Genomic DNA, 22,374 nt, shown 5'->3' with positions numbered 1-22,374 from the left:
GAAAAAAAAAAAAAGATCACTGTAGGGTTAAAAAAAAAAAATGCCTCGTGTCTATCTATACATTTCCATGACTTTCCCATATTTCTATAACTCTGAATTTTTCATGACTTTTCTCAGGCCTGGAAACATTGTCCAAATTCTATGACTTTTCCAGGTTTTTTATGGGACATTACTGCAGGAACTCTGATGGTGTGAAGAGAATGGCTTGTGTATGCGACAGTCATTAAAAAAAATAAAATTAAAAGGCCCTACATAAGGAACAAATAATTATATTTGGAAACTAATTTTGAAGTAGATTTTGCAAACATTTTGCGCCTATGCAAACCAAAATTGAATGTGGAACGATGCGGACATTGGCATATTAATGGAACCAATGTTAACATGACCCAGGTGTAGGAAGCACTCCCATGGGACATTATGGAACCCCTTGAAACTGGGGTCGAGACGAAGGGGTGTGGCCGCTCCACAGGTTGCCACCAACCGCAACCCCAACAGGCGATGAGGTAAGCCTACCTGTTGCTACTACAATTGTACTAAATTTTACATGTTACACAATACAACTGTACAAGCATTATTTACAATGGAGGGTCTAGTCTACCGTCTACCATTACTAATGTTGACCTTCATTCTGTCGTAGACCTACTAGATCCGACAAGATTTGCTTTTACTTATACTAGTTTTTTTTTTAATCTTAGACCCCCTAAACATTAGATTAACCGTAAAAACCCGTACCTAACTTAACTAACCATGCACAGCCCACGACACTATTTTATATGGGAGTACCATGGCTGAATGAGAGCAACTTCAGATTCTTTCTTGATTGTTTGGTGGCTCTAAAAAGAGCCGTGTTTGTGATGGTTCAGGCGATGTTCAGAGTCATTGTCTAACCGCCGAATCCGTACAGAGTACGTCCCTGGCGCTTCAGGGCGTAGACGACGTCCATGGCGGTGACGGTCTTGCGCTTGGCGTGCTCGCAGTAGGTGACGGCATCACGGATGACGTTCTCGAGGAAAACCTTGAGGACACCGCGAGTCTCCTCGTAGATGAGACCGCTGATGCGCTTGACACCACCACGGCGGGCCAGACGGCGGATAGCGGGCTTGGTGATTCCCTGGATGTTATCACGCAAGACCTTGCGATGACGCTTGGCGCCTCCCTTTCCGAGTCCCTTGCCTCCTTTGCCACGTCCAGACATGTTTGCTTCAATATGATGCGAGATTCAACTTGATACAAAAACTCGGCGCGCCGTATTATATATAGCCGCTATGCGGACGTAAGTGACCGCAAGGGGCGCGGTTTCAATTTGGCGCCAATAGTGCTATGAATAATACATTATGCAGTGGGTATCGGCTTACAACTAACACACGCATTATTTTGCTCTTTTTGTACGGAAAGGGGTAGATATGTCTCTAATGAATGATCCACTTGAACAATACTTGTTTCATCTTCCACAAAGATATGAAAGATTATCAGATATCAACATGTACATGACCACAACTAGTGAAACTATTTCGTGTTAAACTACACGGGTACGAATTCGTCCAATATGAATGATTCATGAGGCAGCAACAGAGACAGGGGAAGCTCTGGATAATATCGCCTTTTTCTTCAATACGTTAGAAGTTTTGACAAAATTTTCGTCTTACTTGACTTGCAAAGTAAAATCGCAATTGCAATTGGATATTGATGTTCAGAAATATTTTCGTTATTAGTGCTAAAATCGAATTAAACGCAAAATCTTGAGACGACGAATGCTTGGCTCACATTATGAATAATGCAGTAGACGATGGACCGTGAAAACAGGGCCAATCACTGCTGGCTACGACTGACGACCAATCAGCGTTCATTCTCAGACGGTATATATACCAGAGCGCTTATTTCGAAATTTCCAAAGGTGAATCTTCATCAATTTCTAAAATGGCCCGTACCAAGCAGACCGCTCGCAAATCTACTGGGGGTAAGGCTCCCCGCAAGCAGCTTGCCACCAAGGCAGCTCGCAAGTCCGCCCCAGCCACCGGCGGTGTCAAGAAGCCTCATCGCTACAGGCCCGGAACCGTGGCTCTCCGTGAGATCCGTCGCTACCAGAAGAGTACCGAGCTGCTCATCCGCAAGCTCCCCTTCCAGCGTCTGGTCCGTGAGATCGCTCAGGACTTCAAGACCGAGCTCCGCTTCCAGAGCTCTGCCGTCATGGCTCTTCAGGAGGCCAGCGAGGCCTACCTGGTCGGTCTCTTCGAAGACACCAACCTGTGCGCCATCCACGCCAAGCGTGTGACCATCATGCCCAAGGACATCCAGCTTGCCCGCCGCATCCGTGGCGAGCGTGCTTAGGAAGTCGCTTTCGCCTAGCGTTCAAACGCAATACCGGCTCTTTTTAGAGCCACCACTCATTCCAAAAAGAATTCGAAGATGCTCTCTCAATATGGTTTAATTTTAAGCAGTCATATATGAGTCAACAACAAACCAATGCAATATTTCAAAATACGCATGTAAAATCAACACTAGACGAAGTAACATTCTTCTCATGGTTAATAGGACTTGCATTTATGTAAACTCATGACTTGTTAGGCTGAAACTGTAACAACTTTAGTGTGTATCACTCTGCAGTTCTATAATATCTAAGTGTTAGTATCAAGAATTCTATAAAAGGATCTACGAAGCTAGATGTCAGCAGAGGTTCTATAGCAGGGATTGATCCAGGAATTTCGTAAAGGGGGTGCAAAGCAGTTTTATATTCAATATTTATGTTGCAACTTCATCAGCTGACAAGTAAACGAAAAAAAGAAAAAGAAAAAGGCAATTCTCTGACACAATTGGCTGACAAGGCAGGTGGTCCCCAAGGTAGGGAGACTTGGTCATGCGATTGCATGCATGGATCTACCAGGTACTTATTTTCATTTTTTTTTAAATAAAAATTGGCAAAGGGGGGGGGGGTAGGCAGACCATCCCCTCCAATTTTGTTTTTATTTTCAATTAAAAAAAAAATATAACTTTCAGTTTAAATCACATCTACATTCAGACAACCTGAAATTTCAATAATATGATAATATACAAAAGAGTCAAGATTAAACAAAAATGCTCTGTATTTCAAACTGATTTAAAGCATCTGTGATATTAAAGGGACCGCATAGTTTTAGTTAAGACCTAACTTCATGTTTCTCACATTTTTTCATTTCATTCTCACATTTGGGAGATTACAAGAAACCTCTTATGAAATATGAAAGGGCATGTAATTCCAAGAGGAATTCACCATTTGATGAAAATTGGTTTTGAAATGGCTGAGGTATCGAAAACAGGGCTATCCTAATAAAAGGTGGTACACATCTTTTATTATGATCTCTTTGTTTTACTTTGTTTTTAGATGTCTCAGCTATTCCAAACCCAATTTTCATCAAATAAACTTTGAATTCCTCTTTGAATGGTATGCTCTGTCTGTACTATTCATAAGTGGTTTCTAGGATATCTGACAAAAAGTTTCCCAATCGCCAATACTATACCATCCCTTTAAACAAGAACAAGAATGGTTTCACTTCATACAGTGCCTTTCACTGGATACTACATGATTCACACTAGTAAATTGTGGGAGGAAAATGGTAAAAAGACTTGAGCAAGGCTATATCAAGTGCTCTTTTTAATGTAAATCATTGCCAAACACCAACACAAAGAAGGGTAATCCTCAAGCACACAAAAGGCATTCATGACTATCCGAGACAGGACTGTTGAATGCAGGGTTGGCCCACTATGTATTTACCAAGTGAGGGGGAAATGGTCATGTGGATATTTGTTTAGGGGTTGTAAGTTCAAAAGCTTCAACACCAATGTAAAAGGACCTTTCAAAGTTTCACCTTTACTACCTCAGTGCAAAATCAATAACTAGACCAGGCAGAAGAGAACTTTTTATCAAAAGCTTTTAATAGGACTGCTTAAAAAAGCATTTCTTTCTTTCTCTCTCTCTCCTTCTAACATAATCATTAACAGCTGACCTGCACAGAGATTCTGAGGTTTACTGAGAGCTGCACTTTTGAGACATGATACTAATATATACAACATGACAAGTCACACCACACCATCAGTATTTGAGTTACATAGCGCTTTGAAAAGCTGATCGGGATGATGATATACGCTGAACATAATTCATGTCATGTAATTGTAGTTTCACTTTTTACAAACTAACACTGTCAGAAATTTGTAAGGATAGAAAGTGGATTGAGATTGAAATTCAAATTCAAACCATTTTGATCTTTTTTTTAAGCATGAAAAAATTTTGACAGCAAAGCATTCACTAGTTTTTGGTGATTACTAAAAAATGAATTAACGGTTCCTTTCCTCTTCAGCATGATTGGTTTGAACAAACTTTGCTCTGCAGGTAGTTTCTGGTATCACAAAGGTATCCTCAATTTTCTCCCAGTGTCCATAAGCCTTTTCACTTGGTAAAATGTACCGGTGTCATTTTCCGTTCTGAATTCACACTTTTCAATATTCTCACACACCGTTAATAAAAACTTTGGTTACCTCTTAAAGCTTGACTGATAACTTTCTAAACCAACGTTTCATGCTCCAAAAGGTTCATCAAAATCATGCGACCACCCGAAATAAGTTCTCACCACTGAGAGCTACAACCACGCAGTTAACAAACATAACTCAAATTCACTCAGCGTACAATCTTGTACAATGCCTTGCAGGTACTGCAGTTTGATATACAGCAATTCAGTGATAACCACAGCAACTGGCCTAAAATTCCAAAAGTAAATTATCCTACATGGTACATTGATGTACGGTAGTCATCTGAATCAGGTGACTGAAAAGCCACTGGAGTAGTACTATCCATATCTTCAAAAGTCTGACTTTCTTTTTTGAACAGACTTCTTGCTAAACTATAGAGCTTTTTACATTTTCATTTCAATGTGAATCTTCCTTATCTGCAAAATTAGTGGTCAACTTGAAAATCTTTAAAAAAAAAAGAGAGAGAAAAAAGTACAAGTTCCCTCATTTGGCAATTTGCACATTAATACCAGTACATGTGCATACATACAAATTAAGAGTACCTAATCACTTTCAGAGACTTGATAAATACAGGTCTTTAGATGCACTATACATATGATAACTACTGCACAATATCATGGGTCAACCTGTTGTGGCAACAATTCATGAAAACCAAACATTGTACATAATTATGCATCAATGATTACATTAGAGATTGAGTACATGCCTAACACACAGAAATGTATTTCAAGGCAAGGGGGAGAAAAACAAGTTATTTGTGGCTGGTTATGAAAGCTTTTTGGGAACGAATTATGCGCAACTTAGCATAATTATGTCACCCACACAGTGATGAATCCATCATCCCTTCATCATTGTTACTTCTTTCATTTTACTGGCAGCACTATCATCATTGTCATCACAGCTATCATCATCACCATCATCATCATCATCATAATCACCATCATCATCATCATCAACAACATCATCACTGTCAACATTATCATCATCAACATTGACATCATCAACATCCTCCTCTTCCTCCTCCTCATCATCATTACGATTAGCCCCAACCATCATTACTATCATCACCACTATGCCCCTACTCTCACCATCAGTAAATTCTTCATCATTGTCAATACAATTGTCCAATCTGACCAATAATGGATAAAAGAGGCTTTCTCACTCACCTCCTTGAGCGTGCCGCTCTGGTTGGAAACAAACCAGACAGCGTAGACAGCAATGGGCACCAGTGAAGCCAATGTCATCAGCCATCCCATCGCCTCAGCCCAGGCTGGGTAGGTGTAATGATCGCCATACTTCCTTGGTTCATACATCACCAGGGAAAAGATGATTACCACCTTGAGAACAGAGAATAGAAATCAACAATCATCAAAATCAGCGGATTTTTAGAACTTCAGGCAAAAGATCTTAAGTAGAAAAATTTTCATTTTCTTCAGGTGAGAAGCAACTGGCCAATAATGGGGAAGGTTAGAAATAGTCCTAAGTATGATAGAATATCTTGAGGACAGGTGTTTCATAGTTTAGAACAGTAATATAGACAGCTTATGGGAGCAATAGATTTATAGACAGGTATGTAATACAATAAGAATAATAAAATGAACATGTGAGCAATTGATGGCAAGGTTAAGAGGTATCCCGAATATCTTTCTCACCAAGGAAACCATGAATAGAGTATCTGAGGCTGAACATCAGCAAAAAACCACTGGATTAGTGGTGGTGGTGGTGGTGGTGGTGGTAGTAGTAGTAGTAGTAGTAGTAGTAGTAGTAGTAGTAGTAGTAGTAGTAGTAGTAATAGTAGTAGTAGTAATAGTAGTAGTAGTAGTAGTAGTAGTAGTAGTAATAGTAGTAGTAGTAATAGTAGTAGTAGTAGTGGTAGTAGTAGAAGTAGTCGTAGAAGTGGTAGTAGTAGAAGTAGTAGTAGTAGTGGTAGAAGTAGTAGCAGTAGTAGAAGTAGTAGTAGTAACAACAACAGCAGCAGCATCAACAATATCAACAACACAAGCAACATTTGTAACGAAAATAATAAACCCTCGATGAACCCATACAACAAAGGAATAGTATACTTACGACAAGAAAGACAGGCGAGATATATTTCCAGCACGCCTTCCAGTATATGTTTGGTCGGAATCCTATCATTGAAGCTACATTGTCCAGGTATCGGTCAATACCTGAAATCAAAATGAAACAAAAATCCTCCTCTGTGCAAATAGCAACTAAACAGCTGATAAGTTCACATTGCTACACAGCTTAAAGGTAGCTAGTCCACCATTCCTGCAATCTCAACTCTCATCTCCCTCAAACAAGGTTTGTCATTGAACCTCTGATGAACTTCAGTGAGCTGTCAACTGGAGAATACCGTGTGCGCCGAATATTTTGTGAGGTTGTTATTTTCAAGAATTTTGCAAGTCAGCTGCTATTCGCGAAATCAAAGACATATGAAAATATTGACTGAATGTTGATATGAATGTGACGTATGCGTATACATTTCTCCGTTCAGTACAGGACTCCATGATCGCGAATTTAACCATCCACGAAATTGTCGGGAAGTCTTGATTCGCGAAAAATTTAGACTCGTTAAATATAATGGCGTATACAGTATACAAGTAACCTGTATGGCCCTGTTTTGTACAACAATGGTAAGGGTGCATAAGTAAGAAGATATACCTTCTCATTTCTTTCACATTACTTTTTTTCATCAAATGCGACCACAGGTATAGAAGCTACTGTAAAACAAAATATTTTTGCGGCATGAAATTTTCGCGAATTGGAGCCGACTGCCTTTTTCGCAACATGATATTCCCGCAAGTTGGCTCTAACATTCAATGCATAAAGCATATAGTGTAGAGAAGAACAAAAGAAATAAGAGAAAAATGGGGAAGGGGTGCTATGCACCCACCCCCCCCCTTTGATTTTGCAAAGGCGCCTCCCCTTTATGAAATTCCTGGATCTGCCTCTGATAATAGACAGTCAAAAAGTTAAAAGAGAAACTCGTTTACTGAACACTATTTCATTAGAAAGTTGATAAAAGATTATACCAACTCTTGCTGGAATGGCAATTGTCATGGTAACAACAAGAATTCAGCTTCCTGATCGGCTGTTGCTTTGGGAAGTTGTCATTCCAGTAAGAAATGCTATCCTAACATTTTCTTTAATGAAATGGGGCCTTGGAGACCGCTACAACCCACTCACCGTATATCCATGAAATGATGATACTTTCAAATACACCGACAAAGACCAGCGAGAGACCTCCACAGAAATCATTCATAAGTGAGACAAGGTACATGCCACCCTGAAAAGTGAACATCAAAGTATAAATTTGCTGTCAGCATCTTTTCTAACTTTACACAATTAACGAGACATGTGCCATCTATACTGTGTGTTCATTCCTTCCTAACACCTACCACCATGCTATTACAAACACACTGGGCAGTCAGGAATATTTATCACACGTAAGAGCTAAAACAAATAACATTGAACACAATCATAGCAAGATTTGAACACATATTTATTATTACCTTCCCCCTTTCCCATTTTTTCCTACATTAAACAGTATTAATTGGGGCACTTTACTGGTATTCACCACACGTTCCTACCTCCCCCTCCCCCCCCCCAAAAAAAAAGACCCAAAAGTGTTAGCTAGACATACTGTGAAGTCAAACAATGTGACAGTGATGCATTATGTTCTTGTGCAGCGACAAAAATGAAAATCAACAAGATTATGCAACCAAGATTCATTTAAAGTTACAGCGCATACAGCGTCGATTACCCAGGTACAGATCATTCCCAAATGCATACACAGTCAAATTAGACTGTACTGTGGCTTCAAAGATTAAAGAGGGAGAGGGTCAGGCGTAAATTCTTGTCCTCACCTCGCTGACCAGCGGAAGGCCAAGGAGGAAGCAGATGACAGACATGGTAGCAGTGATCATCCACTTGTATGTCCGGAATTTCTTGCTGTACTTCTCCAGTTCATCGGCAAGTCCAGTATTGACCGTCTCAAACTGGCAAAACTGTAATCCAAACCAAACCAAACCCCATGAGAGACTGGTGGGTCAGACAGAATGCCATAGGAAAGCACACTGCGTTCTTACACTCCTGAAACAAAATCCCTTAGATTTTTTTGTTCTTTCTTATCATACACAAAATTCCAACACACACACAAATTGAAAATTGAAAAATAATACAAAACTGCAGGTGAGGAATACTTAACAAACTTATCTTATCAGTTTCAAACATGTATTGCTCTTGTACCTTCATCAATCTTATAAAACTTGCAGCATGTATACTATATAAAGGAAAGTGCTCAGCAATACTACATTTCTTTCTACTATATTTTGATGAGAATATGTGCACATTAGTTAACAGCCACTTCTTATTTTGTGGAGTGGTGTTTCAAATTTATTTGCCAAGGCATTATCTATTAATTACTATGCCATTAATTTATGTTTTCCTTTGTGCAGGTGTGCATACCTTTATCTACACCTCATAATATCAACATCATCAATTAACCAATCTATCAATGAATTCATCAAGCATGGCATTCACTAAATCATAATCACTGCATTGAATCATCTATATCAAATAACTACAATCATCATTATATTATTTTTTCCTGGTATATTTGCATCATGTAATCCTTTCAGATACAATATCAGAAAGTATTACACAAAATCAGATAAAGAAAAGATAAACATAATCATGCAAGGCAATGAAACAGGCAGAAATGTTGAAGTGTTACTACTAACAGGGGCTGGGAGCACCAAGGACTGTATCTATCATGTCATGAAAATATCTGTGGTGTTTCTCAGGGGGTGAAATCAAAGTGCCTGGAGCTCACCTGTGACCCCAATCCAAGCATGAAGAGCATAATAAAGAAGAGAATGGACCACAGCGGAGACAGCGGCATCCTCGCAATGGCTTCAGGGTAGGCTACAAATGCCAATCCTGGTCCTGAAGCAGGCAAATAGAACAAACAAACAAACATAAAATGAATGGGATGGGGAGAAGAAGAGGGATGTCACTTCTTTTGTCAAGAATTTCATGTCTTGCCTCTTTCGTGGTAACTACAGGGGACTCCCATTATAACAAAGTCCTTGGAGCAGATTTGTTTTGTTATATTGAAATATTGCTTTAGCCAAACAGTCTACAAAGATACCTGGATGATAAGTTTGGGATCTGAATCTTTACTTTGTTGTAACAAGAATTTCATTAAGACCCTCAAGACAAAATTTGATCCTCCACACCCAGAATGCTTTGCCAAAGACTTAACTGACATAGCAAAAACTAGTGCATGCAAATCATATGCTAGGCACAGGAATGCATTGAGCAAGTATAGGCAGACAGAATAGCTCCATACAAGAGTTTTCCCTGGAAAAAGATTTATCCATTAATTTGAATACGTTAATAAACTGGCCAATACAGATCTCGGCAGATACCTACCAGATTGTGCGATGTCCTTCACTGAAACACCAGCCTCATGGGCCATGAACCCCAGGACAGAAAAGATAACGAAGCCAGCAAAGATGCTGGTTAGGCAGTTGATAACTGAGACGATGAGGGCATCCCTGGTGTGGGAGATCAACAATAAAACATGATGAGGACTTTGGTCTCTAAAAGACCAATAGAATAAGAACAAATACAATACTTAATATTTACTACTAACAATCCACTGACAGAATTTCTATGACTGTTACTTTCTGAGCATTGTTACTAGAACTTCTTTATAGTGAGTCATGTAACATCTCACTCTTTTCAACCACAGAGCAAGCAAACAGCAGATGTAATTCAAGCACAAACAATCCTTAATTAGCAATTGAAGGGTTTGTTTGCAAAAACCGATAAGTACATTTTTGAAGATTTTGAAGTAGGGTCTCTGTCATAAAGTACAAAATAATACCTTTTAAATCATATATTGGTCACTACATATAAAGGTACATTTTTGAAGTTACGGTCGAAAGAAGCACAAATTTTCTTATTATTCTCTCTATTTTTCTTGACCTTTAATCGCAAATATCTCCATTTGGCAAATATGGATTTATCGGTTTTTGCGAACAAATTCTTCAATTGCTTTCAATGAGAATTGATCATTATGGAAGCAGCATATGGGATGATGTGAAGGGGGGAAGTCTCTTCCATGAAAGCCTTGATCCTGTCATAACATGTCAACAAAATCCACTCCACCTTGAAGGTGATGAGCTTCCAATGAAAGGGAAAAAAGGGTCACAAACTTGGAAAGCTTTGAAACACATCTAACAAAACAACATGGACTCCACCTTCTATGTGCTTTTGTTTGCTGATTGGAGCAAAATATCAGTGGGCAAAACTTGCTATGAAATCCCTCAGGCACAGCAGGGTGCCTACATGGGCAGTCAGAGAGTTAAATAAAGCAGCTGAAACTCATTGGAAACTCTTTGTTTGTTTGCGGTTTGGTTGTCAGTTCTTCGAATGGTGGCAGATGATTGTTAGCCTTCTCACCTGTAGCAATTATTCTTCCACTTGTTGTAACTAGAGAGAGTGTGTAGGGAACCAAAAGCAACGCCAAGGGAGAAAAAGATCTGTGTTGCTGCATCCTGCCACACCTGAAACAGAGAAAGAGAAAAAAATCAAATCAAATTCAGACAGGGAAACTCCTACGTGAGTCAAACAAGGATCAACTCTTCCACACTTTACTGCAAGGTGATCATAACACAACAATCAATCAATGCATACACAAACAATTTCATTTGTATCACACCCAATGCCCACTCTTTCACCAAAAATTGAACTTATGCTGGTACTATAGACAATCAAGGACCACAAGTGATGTTAGGCTAAATCAAGAGTCCATAAGGCTTCAAATCTACTCTTTCTCAGTCTATGCTTTGCCCATATGCATACGTATCCCGCTGACAGTAATTCTGACTTTTTAAAATGGTTGGTTAACAGCAAGAGTAACATCAATGTTTTCCTATTGTACAGCACTTTCTGTCTCATTGCCTATCATCAGTATTAGCAAATTCTACCCAAATTTAAGCGGAATTCTATGACATTAACATGAAGGGTTTAATCAAAATCCTAAGAGCGCCCTTTTATTAGTATTATCTTAGTTCTCATGCATACCGCAATTCATCAGTGATGCCAAACTATTGAATATCATTCATTGAAGCACGCATATGAAAGAAGATGAAATCAACCAATCCCGACCTCAGATAAATAACAACTAAAATATAGACAAAGAAAGAATTAGCTTTAAGCATGTACCTTTCACGCAGAGAATAAAGGGGATTCAAAAATATACCTGTGGTCGCCCAAGCTTTGAAATGTCCGGTTTCATGTAGAAGACAATGCCGTCCACTGCCCCATCAAGGGTCAAGCCTCGGACAAGCAGGATAAAGAGAACCAGGTAGGGGAAAGTGCTGGTCAAGTACACAACCTGGGAAAAACAAGAAAGAGAGGCTAAAGTCAAGGGTGAAGCAAGAATTGACCAAAGCTCATTTCATCTTGAAGATGAAAGAAGCTGAAGGAAATCATGTTGATGGCTGTATGGGAAAAAGTTTGACATAGGCCAGTCAACCATCCATCTTCTTTCTTTTTCTTTGGGTCTTTCTTTCTTCCTTGGAGTGGGGAGTAGGTATTAATAATACGTTTTTCATGACATATGAAATTACCGTAACCAAGGGTGCTTAGTAATGGCATGGCAATAATCAATGTGCTCACTGCTGATATTGAGAATGAGTCAATTTAACCTGTCGAGGACGAGTCCTGAGTATATTCGGGCAGATGTCTCATGGGAAATGTATGTTGTAGCAAAATCAGCCTGTCCTCGACAGGTTAAATGAATTTTCAGCATACTGTCTGTTGTGTTCCTGTATGATAAATTAATATTGGGGCTCATTCAGAGCCTCTATGTTTAACATCAAATTATTTTGTTTGTTCCTCTTTTGAATACCTACACTGTATCTTTTAATGTGAAAGAGTAACAGAATACATACTTGTGTTAAACTGACTACCATGACCACCTAAAACAATGTTCCCAAATTGGAAGTATGAAAAATGACTGAATGATCAAGAGGAAAATGGCATACCTTTCCCGATGTCTTGATTCCTTTAACGAGGCACAGGAAGGTGATAACCCAAGCACCAGCAAGACACAGAACAAGCTTCCACTTGACATTTCCCATCTCATCAATTCCGTCACTCATTCCCAGCACATGGTTGCTACACAAAGCAAACATGGGGATAAAAATCAAAGATCAGAAGACCGCATACACAAAGGAAAATAATGTAGTTTGAATGATCGACGTTACTCTGTATTTACAAAATACTTACAAATTCTTATGTCTGCTGAAAGTATTGATTGTGAAAAAAGTGTTATTTACACTTTGCAGTCAACAATCTTTGCAAATTACACAAGATAGAAAGAGATGTCTGCTAAAATGATTGAGTGCTAATAGCATCATATCAACATGTCAACATTCTCCTATCAAAATCCAGGAGATTCCACAAAGCAATAAGAAAGATACTTGTATGCTACATGCATCTTGATGCTTAGAAATAATCTGAGAATCCAGGGGATTTGTATATTATTCTATCAGGGTGTGAAATGATATTCATTTATTATGTTTTCTGTCAATTTAGTGATCCATTACTCAAAACTCAACTATTCAAAGGACACAATTTAGCAATCCCCCCCCCCCCCCCTTTCACCGGTATAATACTCTCATACAAATGGCACAGCAACAGGAAGGTAGCACTCTTACTAGAAATATTCTTCGCTGGGTGGCTTTGGGTTCAGGAGGAAGCTAATGTTGAAGGTGGTGTTGCCGTCGGCAACACGTTCTGTGCAATTGTCTGTGTTCCAGCCGTGTCCGCAGCTGGCCCAGGGCAGGACGGAGGTGAGAGAGGAGAAGAGATAGAAGATGGTGTAGGCCAGGATGACCTGGTAGTAGATGGACACCAGGAAACAGATGACCAGCATACCGTAGCCAATCCCTGTGGGAGAAGGGTGGGATTCAATGACAGGTGGAAAAGGTCAGAGACCAAGGCATAGGTCAAGAAATTTACTTGGTCATGAAAAGTGGGAAAAAACAGATGGTAAAGCATTCAACTTGAACACACAACCATTATATCAAATTCATATACTTACCTCTTTGTTTTTCTATCTGTATAAACAGTGATCTACAATATTTTGCTTGAATCAACTTCCCGCTTTGGTCACTTTGACCATTAAACCATTTCTCTCAACAAATTGTAATATCACAAATTTCATATGGCTGGACATTTTGATCAAAAGTTGATAGCCAATTATCATTAAATGAAGCCAATTATTATAAAATGAATACGATATGCACATCAAATGTAGTGACAGTTCTATATATCTATATTACATTGTGCCCTTAACTGTAGAAATATACACACAGCTTGATTGTTGTGGATCTCACACAAAAGAAGTCCTACAGTTTTGGCTAATCATACATACCACCATCGATATCTGACTACAAAATTTTCCATGCTTATTCTCAGAATCATTTCTTTTAATGAATCTGACAACTCTGGAGAAAACAATCAGTACTGGTGAATATCCCCTCACCTTTGAACATGGGGCAAATCTTCCAGATGCCCAAGCAACCGACACCCGTAAACTGTCCGAAGCTCATTTCAAGGAGAAAGAGGGGAAGACCCGCTACGACCAGCATGATGAGGTAGGGGATGAGGAAAGCTCCTGGGGGAACAAGAGATTAATAAACTCATTACAGACAATTCTTCTGCCACTAGAAAAGTATATCATATATATTTGTGTGACTGCTGAGGACGTCTTGGTGACGTCCCCACAACATCCCCGCAACTTAAAGGACAAGTTCACCTTCATAGACATGTGGGTTGAGTGAATGCAGCAATATTAGTAGAACACATCAATGAGAGTTTGAGGAAAATCGGACAATCCGTTCAAAAGTTACGAATATTTGAAGTTTCTGCTCAGTCACTGCTGGAAGAGAAGACTACTACAGTGTATGATGTCACATGCGTACAACTATATAAGGAAAATAAAAAGAGAATTTCACAAAACTTTACTTTTTGAATAAAGTGCACATTATCTTCGACTTGCTACTGACGTATGTTAAGGGTAATATTATTCCCCCTGCCTTCTGAAAGAGAGAAGTCGAGTGTTCTTTTGCTATGCGAGAAAAATGGAAATATGTTGAATTTTCTTTATTCTTTCTTTATATCGTTGTACTCATGTGACATCACAAGCTATAGTAGTCTTTTCATCCAGCCGTGACTGAGCAGAAACTTCAAAAATTCATAACTTTTTAACGGATTGTCCGATTTTGCTCAAACTCTCACTGATGTGTTCTACTAATATTCCTGCATTCACTCGACCCACATGTCTATGAAGGTGAACTTGTCTTTTAAGGGCAAACAAGTTGTCATCATGTTTGGGAACATCTCAGACGTCGCCACGGAGTGACCTTCTTGGTGAGAGCACAAGCCACTTTTTTGTCTTTCAAGTTGCAAGTGTTACGGCAAATGATTAGTCATGGCAACATCCCTCCAGTGAGATAGGCCCTTTAACCAGGGCAACTAAAGCTCGCTGATAGGCAAATACAGAATGGGTACTTGCCTGACAGGTATCTTGATAGAATATCACCCTAATATCACTACTGCATGGTGAGATCCTGACTTGTCATAAACACAACAGCTTATTACAACATTTGGACAATGTTTAAGCATTCAAAACGATCATCTCAGTTTGCTTTGTTGATGCTGCTGTTGTTTCTTGCATTATCAATGCCATTTGTTTGTTTATTGTCATACTCGGCAAAGCTGCAATATGTTTTACCTTTTGGCAGCAGAGTGTCATCAACCTTTTGACTTATTCACTCTAATGCAAACCAAACGTTGTCGGGCCTTATCAAGCTTTAGTAGTCAGACAGGAATCAATTTGTCATCAGTTTGGACGGGGAGACACGTTTCCTTGTAGGACGTTACAACCCCCAAAAGACAGACTAAAGCATGACGATGCCCCCCTTGTTTCCAGTGCCCTAGCCAAGGAAAGGATGTGTTCTTCCTACGTCCACAGCCACGTTTTCCTACACGTTTCCATGCATGTTACCCCTCCCCCCTCCCCCCCCCAAAAAAAACCTGGTCATGAGCCAAGTGCATTGACGATGCTGTATTCATTCAACTGATTTCTGTCCCTTTACAAGCTCATCTATGCAACATGCCATACACATTAAGAAACTTTCAGAATGTGGTGAAAGTGAGAAAAGATACTTTGACTGACAGAAGTTGCCAGCATGACAACAGATTCTAATTGCATATTGTATGTTTGTTTCATAAGAAAGTGAGAGAGAGAGGAGGGGAGGAGTAATCTAGCTTTCAAAAGGTGTTTTGGAAAGTGCACATTTCCTGAATTTTGCATTCATTACTGTGAGTGGAACAACTAAACTTGTTTTGGCCCTGTCAACTTATCCAAAAAAAAAACAACCCAAAAACAAAACAAAAAAAACAAAAACAAAAAAAACAAAAAAAACAAACAACAACAACAACAACAACAAAAACAAACAGGTCTACATTGAAAGACGAAAGAGAAACACAGAGACAGCTCTCAGGGATACTGAATTAAAAGTATCAATTTCCTGAAATTATGCAATCAGCACTCTAACACAGGTAATTTTTTTCATTACTTCAGCACTGCTGACTTATGTAATCTTACATAATCTTGACTGAATCTACAGTTGGTTACACTATGACGCACGCAGCTCAAGCTACTCTCAAATACAGGCCATGACCTAAGTACGTAAGGTGGAAAAAGTATCACACTGATCTATGTCTCTACAGCAGCAAATTATACTTACGTCTCGTAGACTTATAATGTCACTAACTGTATGAAGAACATTACTAGATGTATGCTGTTAAAGTAACTCCCATTATGAGGGTCTAAAGTGCAGTGACCTTTGACCTCTGATCTTGCAGCGATCTCCAACTTCACTGAACATTATGGATACAACCTTCAATACTTTTCTCATTTCTTATTGCAAGGCCACACCAAGAACCTTCAAAGTTCTTCTTACACCTACAAAAGTGTAATGACCTTTCATGACGACCTTACAGGCAACTTGCATTCTTTCTAGGAAAAAAAAATGTGGATTCGCTGATTTGCTTTCCTTAGACAAAATGTAAAATGAAGATGAAAAAGTTTGAAAAAATTCAAAATTATACAATTTACATTCACTTCCCACTAATCTTGACACTTGACCCATGACATAATCTCCACATCTGGGTCAGTTGAACTCTAAAGGCAGAAATCAGAAAGGAAATCTATCCTGAATACAAAGCAAATATGAATGAATGAACAAATTCACAATTAAAACTAGAAATGTCACTATGGCGACTGGCATGCCTCCGCCATAATGCATGATTCTCCTAATAGGTCTAGGGTATGTGGACAATGTGTGATTACATTTTCACAAAATTGGCAAAATATTAGAATGACAAGTTTGTCACAAATGTGTTGAATGTTCACCTTGACCTAGGTTTAACTGGATGAATAGGAGAGCATGTATTTGGGGATTTCAGGACTTTAACTTGACTCTGACTCATTCATACATTTATGCATTGAGTAATTTTCAAGGTATGGAGAAAAAGTGCAATTTCTGTATTGAATAGTAAATTGTTACCATTTTCATCTGGGCTTTGACCCTAAAATTCATAAGATAATCACTGTCAGGCAGAACATGCATAAATATGTAGTAAGTTTCAAGATAACTTGAGCCACTTCCGAGATATGGAGGAAAAGGTTAGTTCAGCACTTTCACTTGATCTTTGACCTTTTGACCTTTGAGGCAGAAAAAAAGATAAACAAAACTTTCCAGAGAATCTCTATTAGGTTATACATGCATACACCAAGTGTGAAAAAAAATAATCCTGCTGGCATTGCATAAACATGAGGGAAATAGTAAAATTTTGAAGTGTTGCCCTTGACCTTTGACCCCTGACCTTTGACCTCATGAACCCTAACTTCTCTAGATAATCACTGCCTGTTAGTACATGTATATATACTATGTTCAATGAAGATACCTTGAACAATTTCCAAGTTACGGAGAAAAAAGTGAAGTTTTAATATTTTTACTTGACCTTTTGACCTTTGACCTTTGACCTCATGACCCCAAACTTTCACCAGAGAATCTTAATTGGGTAATACATGTATAAACTAAGTTTCAAGAAAATATCTTCAAGCATTGCATAGATATGGTGGAAATAGTGAAATTTTACGTATTTGACCTTGACCTTTTGACCTTTGAACTTGAGTATGTGCACCCAAAAGTTGAAAGGCACAACTTCACCCCCTAATACACATGCCAAGTTTCATTAGGATACCTCAAAAGGTTTTTTAGTTACGCTGTCCACAAAATTCATTACGGACGGAAGGACGGACGGACGGAAGGACGGACGGACGGACGGAAGGACGGACGGACGGACGGAAGGACGGACGGACGGACGGACGGACGGACGGACGGACGGACGGACGGACGGACGGACGGACGGATGGACGGACGGACAACCCGAAAACATAATGCCTCCGGCACCACTTCGCGGCGGAGGCATAAAAATAATTAATATAGAGTGGATTTGGCACAATATAAGACGTATATATTTTTATCACTATTATTATCATTTAGATAAATTAATTTAATTCAGAAGAAGGCAAGAAAGCAAAGGAGACAGAAGATGTGTAATAACTCAAATCTCAAAAGAAAGTAAATCGAGGTCACCCACCTCCACCGTTCTGATAGCATAGAAACGGGAATCGCCATACATTCCCGATCCCGACCGCATAGCTGACGCACGATAAGATGAAGTCGATCTTGCTGCCCCAGTTCCCGCGGGAAGGATTGCCATCGTCGTCGGCGGGGTCCCGAGGATGTACGGGAGGGTTCAAACTTTCGTACTTTCCGTCCGGTCCGGATTTGACGGCTGGTTTCTCACCGTTCGGCCGATCACTGCCGTCGGTCCCATCCAAGGGTTTCTGTCGTCGCGAACGGAAAAAAGAAATGACAAAATTATAAACTTACATCCCACTAAACAAAAGTTAACACGGAAACGTTGTTATAATTAGGCTGTGAAGTACCTTAAGTATACGAAGAGAAACAAGTTTGTTGGAATGCAATAACTTGATTTGGTAACTCAACTTCTCACTGACATAATTGGGCAGAGCAATTTCAAATCATAAGAAAGCGCGATGTTATTGATAGCTGGTCCCCCTCCCCCCCCCCCCAAAAAAAAAAAATGAACTGGGTCAGCGATTGACGTCATTCAAGAAGGGCACGACGACGGGATGATAATACGTCGCTCGGTCAATTCGGAAATAAAGTGATGTTTGCATTCGGCGGGAACGCGAGAGATGGATAAAACCCGTGATGATGCGGTGGGCGCATCTATCGTCTCCGTGTGACGCATCTCCGACAATCCCACTCCACTCCCCCCCCCCCCCCCCCCTGCTCCTCAGTGTTTACTTTTCTTACGTCTGCTCTCCGTGAAAGACATCTTGGCGGGATTTTGTATTTTGAGGGATGGACACAGTCATACAATCATTCATCTTATAAACCGCGTCTCCATTCTCCATCTTCCCTTCCGTGCCTTTTTTTTTTTCACTTTCTCGATAACGGATTACACGAACAAGCTTCGGTCATACCTACTTGGTGTACATACTAGTAGGTCCATGGTCATAATGGCCAGTTTGAATGTGCTATACCGTATAACGGTCTATTTGTGCTGGATTTCGATGGCAAAAACAAAAAATAACAAAAACAACAAAACTGAGTGCGGATATGAATATTCTCAGAATGAAAGGATTTTCCCGTGACATGTTATGAACAGATTGCGATAACTATGATTGCACTCTTCGCTTTGTTATCGTTATACGTCTTGCCAATTAGGCTCTTCGTATATCATGCCAACAGCATAACTTATCCTATCAAAGTCTGTAAATCATAAGGTGGAGAAAATGATGCCGCGCTTTATGCCATGAATTAAGAATGAACATAAAAACCACTTGTTCACATCGCATACGAACGTCAAATTACGGATGGTCATCGGTTTGGACTTCGAAACCCTCAATTTTTTTTTTCTCTCCCCTTCCCACGCAAACGTTCATACGCCATCATGTGTAGACTCAGCTGATTGCGATCACCGACGGGAGACGATGGTCACAGGATTGCCAACTCACGTGGGGCCCTCCCCCTCCTATTTTCATTTAAATTGATAAAAATGGCTTTGGATTACGTCGAGAATGTCGATTTATTCTCAGTATATGCGATCGATCGGAAATCCTTCTATAGTATCATGTGAATCGCCTACGCGAAACCTCCGTCTTCACCAGACCGTGAATGAAAGTCATAAACCGGTTTGATGCATCAGGTCATCGTACGCCCTCCTATAACAGTATAAATAGCACTACAATCTCTATTCATTCTCTTTCTCTCCCCCTTTCTTTCTTACTCAAACATAAAAATGCACAAATACACAGATTTGTTTATTTCAATTTCTTTTACTACGATACACTCCACTTAAATGTTCAGAGGATGAACAAAATAAATGTAGCCTACACATATTGTTATGAATCTGTCAATTATTTTCACGTGAGCTGGAAGAGAGTTCTGAACAATCATACGGGCTGGTATCAAATTTGATCAACTTTACAATCCGCCAAAGTTTTTATCTGTGGTATTATACTCATCAATGGGTGGATTGACTGGTGACCTTGGGATGGATGACTGCATAACCCGTAACAATATTCAAACAATACAAAATACAAAACATATCTCCTGTCAAGAAGTATACTAAATAAACGTTAATGAAATCTTACATATAAAAACAAACGATGTCCCCGCCCCGTTATAATTCTTAAAGATTTTTTTAAACATTTATTAAAAAAAAGCAATATAATTTAACGGATAATACTAAGCAGGTTTCTTTCAAAAGCTGTATTACACGTATAGTGAACATAAAACAATATAGAAATCAGTATACTCCGTACACAAACAACAATCTCCCCCTTCCTTTCCTCCTATTACTATACATTCCTTCATTATCAATCAAAATATCTTATTATATCCTTATTGTTCCCTAGGCCAGAACACGCTACACCCATAACACGCACACCCACATCCCTCCCCCACACACAACCATACTCACATACCCACCCACTCACACACATAAACACGCCCACACACACGCACATGACTAAACCACCCACCTCTCTATCCTCGCCAAACATCATTATACCAATATACCAAAATAATGATACTCTGATATAACAATGGATACAAATCCTACATTATACGCACACCCACATAAACGCGCACTCACACATACCGAACAGACTCTGGAAGAAAGAGGAAATCAAGAATACACAAAACAGACGAACACACACACACACACACACACACACACATACACACACACACACACACATACAACAACAACAACAACCTAAACAAAATAAGCCACGTGACTACGTCATCTAACCACCCCCGTACTCTAATCACGCGTTACCCGGTATTGATATTTGGCGTTACGGACGCGATGCGTCGGCGACGGAAACTGTTTGCATGTTTGATCAGCATCGCTGGCCCTCGACTATTTTCGTTCATTCACATGGACGAGAGGGGTGCGTATTGATCGGCAGGAGAAACTGATGTGACCGTTATGGCCGGACGAAATGCATTGAAGCACTAGAGCGGACAATCATCCTATAACCTCTCAAAGAAAGGGCAAATAGAGGGAGAGATCGAGGGGTGGGGATGGGATCGCTTTCATCATCATTACTTTGCATGTTTATTTTTAATAAATATAATGGTGATTATTTTCAATTATGAATACAGTAAAATACTTATTGTATAGCGTATAAAGAAACACACACAAACACACACACACACACACACCACACGCCACACACATATATGTATATGATATATACCCGTATATTTTTTCACTTATTCAGCGTGAAGATTTACTGACGCCACGCTGTTTGCAAACCAGTGCAAATAGCTTTCAAGAGCTTTCTGATAGAGTCAGTGGGTCGTGTTGCAAATCCTACAAACCAAAGGTTTAAACCAATTATAGTTCAAAGGGTGATAGAACCGTCTGGACATAGCAACAGACTAAAGATTCCACTGTTTTCCTACATTTGTATTCATTTTGTCACTTTCAATGATAATGTGATTATTATAGGATGTTTGTGCTGTATAAAACGTAGTATAGATTGTATGATGCTATTCTGCCACAAAAATGTTCATAAAACAACTTTCTAGTCCAACACCTTTAGTGAATGAGGTAATAACGTGAATCACTTTGGGCGATAATCTTGATAATAGGATTACAATGAATCACTCCTGATCAAATGACTAAAACATTCAATATCGCGCAAATCATGTAATATATCTATAGACACATAGCGTTATATTAAGTTCTTAGACATTCATTGTAAAGCTTTATACAGTAAATGATAATAATAATAATAACAATAATTAAAGATTTCAAGAAAGTCCGATATGGGAGCGTGGAGGAATCGAAACAATATTCACGACAAACAAGTCGCTGGTTTGCCAGCGTCAAAGATTATGATAAAGAAAACAAGAGACCCGCGGGTCTAGCGCTCACCTGAGTATCGCAAGTTCACCTTTCACGCAGTCACTAATCTAAATTATTCACAGCTCTACCAAAATTTGACCAGGCATTCTGAAGTAGAAGATGAAAATGTACAATAAGGGCCCAAATTTTTAAAGATTCCTTAATTTGGGGGATTGGGGGCCCCCTGGGGCCCTCTGGGTGGGGCATGGTGCCCATTTTGATAAATTGAGATCCTGACCCCCTAAGGATGCTACCTGCCAA

The 22,374-nt window shown here is 39.4% G+C and overlaps 3 protein-coding genes across 4 annotated transcripts in view; 1 reads left to right on the top strand and 2 right to left on the bottom strand.

The window, feature by feature from the left end:
* The window catches only part of LOC139712317 (sodium- and chloride-dependent glycine transporter 1-like), a 47,076-nt gene that overhangs the window by 1,426 nt on the left and 23,276 nt on the right, over window positions 1-22,374 (bottom strand). For both annotated transcript variants that reach the window (XM_071624156.1, XM_071624157.1), the window contains exons 2-13: window positions 18,259-18,508; window positions 14,069-14,200; window positions 13,239-13,470; window positions 12,564-12,696; window positions 11,777-11,911; window positions 10,975-11,078; window positions 9,940-10,064; window positions 9,338-9,450; window positions 8,370-8,510; window positions 7,690-7,789; window positions 6,568-6,668; window positions 5,667-5,837 (exon numbers count right to left, since the gene is read on the bottom strand). In XM_071624156.1, coding sequence (XP_071480257.1) covers window positions 5,667-5,837; window positions 6,568-6,668; window positions 7,690-7,789; window positions 8,370-8,510; window positions 9,338-9,450; window positions 9,940-10,064; window positions 10,975-11,078; window positions 11,777-11,911; window positions 12,564-12,696; window positions 13,239-13,470; window positions 14,069-14,200; window positions 18,259-18,508 — 1,737 coding nt within the window. The remainder of the gene's footprint in view (window positions 1-5,666; window positions 5,838-6,567; window positions 6,669-7,689; window positions 7,790-8,369; window positions 8,511-9,337; window positions 9,451-9,939; window positions 10,065-10,974; window positions 11,079-11,776; window positions 11,912-12,563; window positions 12,697-13,238; window positions 13,471-14,068; window positions 14,201-18,258; window positions 18,509-22,374) is intronic.
* LOC139712319 (histone H4) lies at window positions 707-1,209 on the bottom strand. Its single transcript, XM_071624159.1, has one exon. The coding sequence runs from the start codon at window positions 1,193-1,195 to the stop codon at window positions 884-886; it is 312 nt and encodes a 103-aa protein (XP_071480260.1). The 5' UTR covers window positions 1,196-1,209; the 3' UTR covers window positions 707-883.
* On the top strand, window positions 1,905-2,360 carry LOC139712318 (histone H3, embryonic). Its single transcript, XM_071624158.1, has one exon. It carries the CDS (start codon window positions 1,918-1,920, stop codon window positions 2,326-2,328), a length of 411 nt encoding a protein of 136 aa, XP_071480259.1. The 5' UTR covers window positions 1,905-1,917; the 3' UTR covers window positions 2,329-2,360.

Source organism: Diadema antillarum, unplaced genomic scaffold (genome assembly GCF_040938485.1).
Source record: "Diadema antillarum isolate AM-2024a unplaced genomic scaffold, OU_Dant_1.0 seq00001791_RagTag, whole genome shotgun sequence".
Taxonomy (NCBI): Eukaryota; Metazoa; Echinodermata; class Echinoidea; order Diadematoida; family Diadematidae; genus Diadema; species Diadema antillarum.
The sequence above is the reverse complement of the archived record's forward strand: the minus strand, read 5'-3'. Positions and strand labels throughout refer to the sequence as shown.

What these genes read in the sequence shown, in the direction of transcription:
- LOC139712319 (XM_071624159.1), bottom strand. Translation starts at nt 1,195, where the DNA reads ATGTCTGGACGTGGCAAAGGAGGCAAGGGACTCGGAAAGGGAGGCGCC.
- LOC139712318 (XM_071624158.1), top strand. Translation starts at nt 1,918, where the DNA reads ATGGCCCGTACCAAGCAGACCGCTCGCAAATCTACTGGGGGTAAGGCT.